The sequence below is a fragment of the Bos grunniens genome, chromosome 9 (genome assembly GCF_055505025.1).
Source record: "Bos grunniens cultivar Pamir isolate PY7600 chromosome 9, Bosgru_T2T1.0, whole genome shotgun sequence".
Taxonomy (NCBI): domain Eukaryota; kingdom Metazoa; phylum Chordata; class Mammalia; order Artiodactyla; family Bovidae; genus Bos; species Bos grunniens.
In genome coordinates, this window is record NC_141173.1 from 71,802,009 (window position 1) to 71,811,347 (window position 9,339).

The 9,339-nt window shown below is 39.1% G+C and overlaps 1 protein-coding gene across 1 annotated transcript; it reads right to left on the reverse strand.

The window, feature by feature from the left end:
• Positions 1-608: 608 nt before the first annotated feature.
• Positions 609-4,652, reverse strand: LOC147366147 (trace amine-associated receptor 2). The gene is made up of 2 exons (XM_086316161.1): positions 4,629-4,652; positions 609-1,604 (listed from the first exon to the last, which is right to left on the reverse strand). The coding sequence occupies exons 1-2, from the start codon at positions 4,650-4,652 to the stop codon at positions 609-611; spliced, it is 1,020 nt and encodes a 339-aa protein (XP_086172287.1).
• Between the last annotated feature and the right edge of the window lie 4,687 nt (positions 4,653-9,339).

Consider the following 9,339-nt stretch of genomic DNA (forward strand, 5'->3'; position numbering starts at 1 on the left):
GATGGAATCTGGGGCCTCAGTTACACAGTTTCCATTTCTTATTTTATTAAAAAAAAAAGGTTCAATCTCACAACTGTAAAATCTAGTAAAGGCTGATTTTCAACTATCAAATGATTGATTCTTGACATCATATGACTTCTTGAAATTGTTTTTTCCATATTTACTTACCTATAATTTTTAGTGGTCGATGTTTCAAAATACCTCTGATCAGACTCTGAGGAAGACAATGTAAATAAAATATCACACAAAATGTGTGTGATGGTGAGAATGGGGAGAGCAATACTCAAGCTCAGCTTGTGTTTTGCTCCCTTCCAAATAGTACAAAATTTTGTGTGTGTTCCCTTCATCCCCTTCCTGGCTTTTTCTACCTTCTCTTCACCTTTCTGACTTTTTTCTTTCTTCTCTACCTATAAGCAGTAAGAACTATTCTGAAAAGACAGGATTTGGGGTTCAAAGAAAAAATTCTTTTTTCCTCTCAAGTTTTAGAAACCAAAAACTTTCCATGGTAGCCAAAGTCACACATACACACACACACCACACACAGAGTTTAAGTAACTTTGTTCTTCTAAATTCCAGTCCTTTGCTTCTTTCCACTCATACAAATAAGTCTATTCAGTTTCTTTTTCTTTAAACAAGTTAGTATTATGGAAATGTGAGCTGAAAATTTTACCCAGGAAAATGTACTTCAGGGCTCTGCGAAACCAGGGATAAAAGAAACCGTATATTAAAGGATTACATGTGGAGTTAAAATAGCCAAACCATGTCAAAGCATCAAACAAAACTACAGGAGTAGAGAAGCTCAGAAAGGGATCCAACAAAATTGTGAAAAAGCAGGGAAACCAGCATAATAAAAAAACACCCATCACTATCCCTAAAGTCTTGGCTGCTTTCTTGTCTTTCCTCATTTGATTATTTTGATTTTCTGGTAAGTTGTTGATTGCACGAGCATGCTTTCTGGATACTGCAAAAATTTTGCCATAAATTCCAACCATCACAGACCCAGGAGCGAAGAAACCTGCCATGAACAAGGTGGTGCCCCATAGCTTGTTGAACATCACTGGGCAGGAACTAGAGCAAGCAACCAAGATGTCATAGCCTTGTATTCCATCAGCATAGGCCTCAGAGAAGACCACTCCGAAGGCGAATGTCCCGGGGACTGACCAGCAGAGAATCAGCAACTGCTTAATGGCTGGAATCGTCATTTTGATTGAATACTGTAAAGGGTAACAGATAGCATAAAATCTATCAATGGCCACCGAGCAAAGATGGAAAATGGATGTAATGCTGAGCATCAGATCAAAGCTATAATGAATCTTGCAAAATGTAAGCCCAAAATACCAGCAGTTCTCCACTGATCTTATCATACTGTATGGCATGATGGTGAATCCCAGCAGGAAATCAGTGACCGCCATGGAGAGGATGAGGAAGTTGGTTGGTGTGTGAAGCTGTTTGAAGTAGGAAATGGAAACGATCATGGCAAGATTACCAAACACTGTGATGAATATGGCTCCAGACATAAAGGAATACATGGCAGCTCGGACCCCTACCGGCCTTTCGTTTTCTGGGCAAGATCCACTTCCATATTCAGAGCAATTCAATAGTTTCTTAGGAAAAAGCAAGAACACATGGGATTGTGTCAGTTAATAGACAGTATATCATGTTTTTGATATACTTTCATAGAAAAATTTTAAAAAGACATAGAAGACTTAAGGAAGATAATTTATGATGAATTATTATAATTTTCTTATTTATCTTAATCTGTATTTAGTCTTAACCTGTAAATTTACAATTCATAGAATTCTAACCTAATGAGTTTAAGTGATCATAATTTACTTTACTCTTGCCTTTATTCAAATTAAGGCTTCCCTGATAGGTCAGTTGAAGAATCCACCTGCAACGCAGGAGACCCTGGTTCAATTCCTGGGTCGGGAAGATCTGCTGGAGAAGGAATAGTCTACCCACTCCAGTGTTCTTGGACTTCCCTTGTGGCTCAGCTGGTAAAGAATCTGCCTGCAATGCAGGAGACCTGGGTTCAATCCTTGAGTTGAGAAAATCCCCTGGAGAAGGAAAAGGCTACCCACGCTGACTTGGAGTGTTCTGATCTGCAGAATTCCATGGACTGTATAGTCCACGGGGCTGCAAGGAGTCAGACATGACTGAGTGACTTTCACTTTTCACTTACTCAAATTATACCACTGACATTCAGTAAGCTCTTAATTTATGCCAGGGCCTGAAATTAGAAGGAGGAGGAGGAGGAGGGGAGTCAGGAAAAGATTGAGGGGAGGAAGAAAAGAGGAGGGGGTAGACGGAAAAGATCAAGAAGAAGAAACTTTTGTTATTGAACTTAATATAATTGTTCTTCCCTGTGTACATAGGAAGAATAGATACTGATACTTATTAGACAATACATTCACTTCTTCCTCAAATGAGTCAGGAGCAGGTAACCAGACTTTGTTTGATTGGGGTCTATTGGCTATGGGACCAGGAGTTTACTAAGCGAAAAACAGATTCCTGCATATGTTCTATCACTCTCACTGTGCTTCTATCTTTTTCATGCTAAGCGCATTTGAAAGAGGAAGAATCACTTAAGGAAGTCTAACAGTCTGGAAGAATCATCCTCTTCAGCTGGTCATGGAACTTTGATAAGCATCTCACCCTCAGAGCAGCTAAATCAGAGGAGTGCAGAGGCCAAAGCCGACCACCCCCACTTTGTGAAGAGTAAGGGCACCACTGCAGCTCCTCTCCTCAAGCCCCGTGCAATGGTAACAGCCTGGCAAGTTTCAGTGTGCGGGTCACACAGAGAGCTAGGGGCTGGGCATTAGTGAGTTCTAGGAAAGAAAGCCAGTTCTAAGTAGCACATGCTCTCCATGCATTGACCCAGTGTCTTTATTTTGCATATAAAAATCAGCATGTTACCATTTATGTGTATACTAGGGGTGGAACATGTATATGAATTAGGATAACTTTTTTCTTTTTTCTAAAATATATTATTTTTATTTTGCTTTGCTGGATCTTAGTTGCAGCATGTGGAATCTAGTTCCCCATCAGGGATCCAACTTGGGCCCCCTGCATTGGACTTGTGGAGTCTCAGGCACTGAACCACCAGAGAAGTCTCAGGATAACTTTCTTTTTTAAATGTACATTAGGGGGAAAAATCACTATCTAAATACAAATACATGACCACAATCCATGAGACACAACAAAAGGAACGAGAAGGCATGAATGGTGGTAGAGAGTCTATAAAACAGCTAAAAAGACAAAACACATCAACGCTTAAAACCCAGATGATTTTGGACCACAGATTAAAAGCAACTGTGGTGATGAACTGACCAAAGAAAAGTCTAGGCAATATGTGCAGTCAAAGATCAAAAGTGGACAAGAGGCTTTCAGGCTGGGTCAACAAGAATGCCCCAGTGAGGATAAGACTTTTGCCTGGTTCTCACTGGGTGAGTAAGATTTGAACAGAAAAGCAAAAACTCTATTTTAAGCAGGAAGGGTGAAGAAATGGCATAAGGTTATTCAGAGACCTTTGAAAGTCATTCTCAGGGTCTCTGAAACATGACAGAGAAAATTGGGTGTGGAGGAGAGGTTGGAATGGAGAAGGGAGAATTTCTAGTGTCAAGTTCCCTCAAGCCACTGTTCTTAATCTGTATTCAGTCAAAGGAGCTTTCCCACTCGGTTCTCATATTTAAGCAGTTATGTCTGAACTGTCTTCTACTCAAGTGTTAAATTAAAAGTGATTGCTGCATTCCCTTAGAAAGTGATTAAGCTGTAGGAGCAGACCATAATAATAAAGAATTTTCTGATTGTTCTAATATGGTCTCATTTCTTTTTATCTTGTCATTAAATTTTTGTGCTTCCATTTTAAATATTCCACTGCTTTAGAACCCACTCTTTAAGGATTTTAAGAGGCTTTTAAAAGTACTTTGTTCTGATAATCATTCTTTCTACTTTCCTTGAATTATTTTGACCTTACCCAAGCAATTGGTTTCTTTCAGTTGCTTAATTTCTATCTGAAACTTCATAATGAATCTTAACATATTAAATAATACACATGAACAGTCATAGCACAATGCCTGATATATAAAGAACACTATCAAAGGTGACTGCCCTCTTGTTCTTCCTCTTTTCCTTCCTTCCCTCTTTCCTGGTTGGGATGAACACCACATTCAACATTCAAGGATACATTTGACCAGAAAAGATGTCTCCCAAGAAAGCAAAAGAATGGGACTGTATGTAAAAACCCAGGTAACAGCCTTAACCCTCTGCCTCACACAGGTGAACACTTACGGTAAATGATTTTCTCAGCAGCTTATAAACAAATAACCCTTTCCCTAATTCTAAATCTTCTTCCTAGGAAACATGCTGCCCGGCCGAAAGGCAGCACATTTTCCTGTTAGCATATTTAAAAACCTCTGCCTTTTATTACAAATTTATATTAAGTCCTGCATCTATAATCTTCTGCATTCCTACCTGTCTCTTTGTACTGGACCAAAATGCATAAAAAAAAAAAAAAGAATCAATCTACCGGTAATACCACTGTATTACTAGAGTAACAGTTTGCTTCCTGAGAAAACCCAAGGAAAAGAAAGTGCAGATCCATCCTTCTCAATCTCCTCTCCACATACCTGTTGTACTGCAGAAGATGACATTGCTAATTAAACTCCTTACTAGAGGAACTGTTCTTCTTTGTTTCTCTTCCATCTAAGTGAATGCTTTTATGGAGCTGAACAACCTGAACTATGTACATTACGCTGTTCTGCAACTTAACAACTAGTCTCAAGGGAATTGGGTCTGAAAATCAAAAAAAAAAAAAAAAAAAAAGGCAAAGCGAAACCTTGCCTTTCTAAAGTTTAACAGCTAAATGAGCCTAAACCATTCCTTCATCCTCTCAGGACTCTGCTTTCCGAAGTTTTCATCACCTCCAGCACTGACAGCTTTAAATCCACTATTATACAACAACTGTAAAAGTAACTCTAAACCCTCCAGTTACGGGTGACCCTAAGGACCCTGATTCGATTACGCATGAATGAGATTGGTAGTTCGAGAGAAGAATGGCATTATGTCCTCCATCTCTTTAGGAAAATCTGTCACAGTCCATGTGTGTCTCACATTTCAGTCACTAAGGGCTCTTAGCTCCTAACCATTTTTGTCTTTTTCCTTTGTTTAAATGTGACTAAAAGAGCAAGTCTCATCAACCCTCTTAGATCTGGAGGAATGGAGCATAATTATTACCTCTTTAAGGAACTCAAGTAATGATGCCAAAATCTCAGATGTTACCAGCTTAAATCTATTCACACGTTGAAGAACTTACCTTTTTGTTTTGTTCTTGTAAAATGTGAAAACTCCTTTTGCATTGTTGGGGACAACTTTGGGAGGCAACACACTTCAGATGTAGAGAAACTATAATACTGGTCACTAAAAAGCATCAGGGTCTGTCAACAAGGACTTACTGTCCTTGTTGGAAGTCTGCTCAATGTTATGTGGCAGCCTGGATGAGAGCGGAGTTTGAGGGAGAATGGATACATATATTAATGTATGTATGGCTGAGTCCCTTTACTGTTCACCTGAAACTATCATGATATTGTTAATTGGCTATACCTCAATACAAAATAAAAACTTCAAAAGAAAACACACACAAAAAATCAGGGTCTGCTTGCCTGAATTAAAATTATAGATATTCAGAAAATGAAGATCATGGCATCCGGTCCCACCACTTCATGGGAAATAGATAGGGAAACAGTGGAAACAGTGTCAGACTTTATTTTTCTGGGCTCCAAAATCACTACAGATGGTGACTGCAGCCATGAAATTAGAAGACGCTTACTCCTTGGAAGGAAAGTTATGACCAACCTACATAGCATATTCAAAAGCAGAGACATTACTTTGCCAACAAAGGTTCATCTAGTCAAGGCTATGGTTTTTCCTGTGGTCATGTATGGATGTGAGAGTTGGACTGTGAAGAAGGCTGAGTGCTGAAGAACTGATGCTTTTGAACTGTGGTGTTGGAGAAGACTCTTGAGAGTCCCTTGGACTGCAAGGAGATCCAACCAGTCCATTCTGAAGGAGACCAGCCCTGGGATTTCTTTGGAAGGAATGATGCTAAAGCTGAAACTCCAGTACTTTGGCCACCTCATGCGAAGAGTTGACTCATTGGAAAAAGACTCTGATGCTGGGAGGGATTGGGGGCAGGAGGAGAAGGGGACGACAGAGGATGAGATGGCTGGATGGCATCACTGACTTGATGGACGTGAGTCTCAGTGAACTCCGGGAGTTGGTGATGGACAGGGAGGCCTGGCATGCTGCGATTCATGGGGTCGCAAAGAGTCAGACACGACTGAGCGACTGATCTGATCTGATCTGATCTGTGATTTGTCAGCTTGGCATACGGCTGTTGCTTGGATATGCCGCTTGTGCAGTCACATGGGGTCACATGAAGTCCTGAGCTTCAAAGGGTCCACTCTTGGCTCAATGGCTCCGCTAATGCCCTCTTGAAATGCTTAATACATTTTAGGAAAGAGACTGCAGGGCTTCCCTGGTGGTCCAGTGGGTCAAGAATCTGCTTGCCAATGCAGTATTCTTGCCTGGAGAATCCCATGGACTGAGGAGCCTGGTGGGCTACGATCCATAGGATTGCAGAGTTGGACACGACTGAAGAGACTTAGCACGGCACAACGCAGGGGAGATGAGTTCAATCCCAGGTCCGGGAAGATTCCACATGTCATGCGGCAACTACGCCTGCACAGCAGAACTACGGAGCCTGTGCTCTAGAGCGTGCGTGCCACAATGACTGAGCCCCGGTCCTGCACCTACAGAGCCCACACGTCCAGAGCACATGCTCCACAAGAGAAGCCACTGCAATGAGAGGCCCGCACATCACAACTAGAGAGTATCCCTCCCTCCCTGAAAGTAGAGAAAGCCCACGTGCAGCATCAAAGACCTAGCACAACTAAAAATAAAGGAACAAATAAAAATTTTTTTTAAAAATGGCATTTTCGGTTTGCTGTGAGTTCCCTAAATTACATAGCTGGTCCTGCTCAATCTCTCTTGGGAGCTCTTCTTGAAGAAGAGAAATAAGAAAAAAAAAAACCTCTTATTTCAGAGCCTATTCATATTTATGATAGATGAGAAAATGTATATGAAGGTATTTTGTTAAGAAAACTTTATAAATATTAGCACAGTTGCTTGCCAAGAAGGTAGCACTTATTTTAAAAGCAAAAGGCATTACCACTCCAAAGTTGCCAGCAGCTACTCTGTCTTCTGGGGGAAGTCAGTAAGTCATTTTAGATAGATCTTCTTGATTCTGTAAAGAATTAGTTAAACATTCTCTTTTAATTATGTAGATGGGAGACATGTAGCAGAGGCAGGTTAGAATATAAATTGTTGCTTTTAAAAAGCTAAGGAGCAAAAGGAATGAGTTTTGTTCTCTTATGAGATGAGTGCAATTGTGACTGAACTGAACTGTGATAGATAGAATATATCTAATAAACTAAAGTATATCATCTTAATATACACTAGCTTAATAAACAAGCCTAATATACCAGCTGGCAAGAAAGAACATTAGGGCTTTCTTGAGCAGGACTGACCATGACAGAGGGCAGATAGACAACTGACCCTTGAAAACTCCCCTGAACCAGCCTCTTTAATCCCAATGAAAAGATTTGAAAGAGAACTCTTTGGTGAATGTAAGTGTAGCGAGTGTCAACTCAGTCCTCTCCTTTCTAAGCCCCTGGAATCTATACTGTCCCCTGGCAGCCCCATTATCTACATCATTGCAAATGGAATGACACCACACTGGCTCCCTAGTGATACTTTCTACAGTGACACCTTGTGGCAACTTGGGAGAACTGAATCTTCGGATTCAGTCCTTACAGAATGCATCAGAAGATCAGAAAGGATATAAGAAAGATGGTTAATTTAAGTAAAACAAAGCGATATGATCTTATTTTGTACCTCAAGCTGGATAAAATGGATGTATCACTAATATGTTCACATTTTTAATGAAACTCAGAAGTACAGAATTAATTACAATGAGTCATGCCACAGGGCTTCCCAGGTGGCGCTAATGGTAAAGAACTCGTCTGCCAGTGCAGCTTAGGCATAGGCGACACCTGTTTGATCCCTGGGTCCGGAAGATCCCCTGGAGAAGGGAATGGCTACCCACTCCAGTATTCTTGCGTGGAGAATCCCATAGACAGAGGAGCCTGGCGGGCTACAGCCCATGGGGTCGCACAGAGTCAGACACGACTGAGGGAACTTAGCACGACCCGGGTCACAATCATGCCATACATCTGACTTGCTTTATTGCTTTGTTTGTAACATAATGAACACCCATGACTGTGAACTAGCTTGACAATAGTGTCCTTATTTCTGTATTCTGCTTTCTACCACCTCAGATAATTACTACACTGAATTCTGTGTTTATCAGTTTTTATATTCCTTTAATAGATTTATCATGTTATGGTTCATGATTAAATCAAAGTATTGATGGGTTTTGTTTTTGAATTTCTTATAAAATGGGTATCATGCAATTTGTTGTCTTTTAGAATTTGTTTCGCTCTTATTTTTTCACTTAATTTTATACTATATATAACTGTAGTTCATTCATTTTTATTGTTATATAATAATCTTTTCTCCTATCAAAAGATATTTGAATTATTTATAGTTCTTTTGCTATTATGAATGGTGCTATTTTGAATATTCTTGTGTAAGTTTCTTGATACTAATAGTCAAAAGATTTTCTTGTAAATGTACATGAGAAAATAATTAAGGAGTGAAAGAATGTGAATATTCAGTTTCACAACACTAAACAAATTTTATTCCAAAGTGGCTGTACTACATTCTCACAATAAATATGTAGAAATTCTATTGACTTATAATACAGGCAGCACATGATATTAACACACTTAAATGTTCAACAATTTAATGAGTGAAGAGTTGTATTTTATTGTAGATTTGATTTGCATTTTCCTGATTTCCAATGAAGGACAGCATTTATTTGTGTGTTTATTGTTGTTTCCCTTCTGTGAAATCCTATTATTTCTTTTTATTTACATTTTCCTTTTCTTCTTGATTTATACAAGCTATTTTTATATCCTTAATAATAACCTTTATCAGTTATTATATATGTAGCAAATATATTTTCCCCATGGATAACTTGCCCTTTCCTTTTAGGTAGTTTTTTGATAAATGAAAGTTCTTTCAAATAGCTAAATTTATCAATCATTTATGCTTTGTAACTTTATTTTAAAAAATCCTTCCCTAGTTCCAAGTCAGAAAAAATGCCATCTAAATTTTCTAGTGAAAATTTAAACATTTTGCTTTTAATATTCAAGTTTT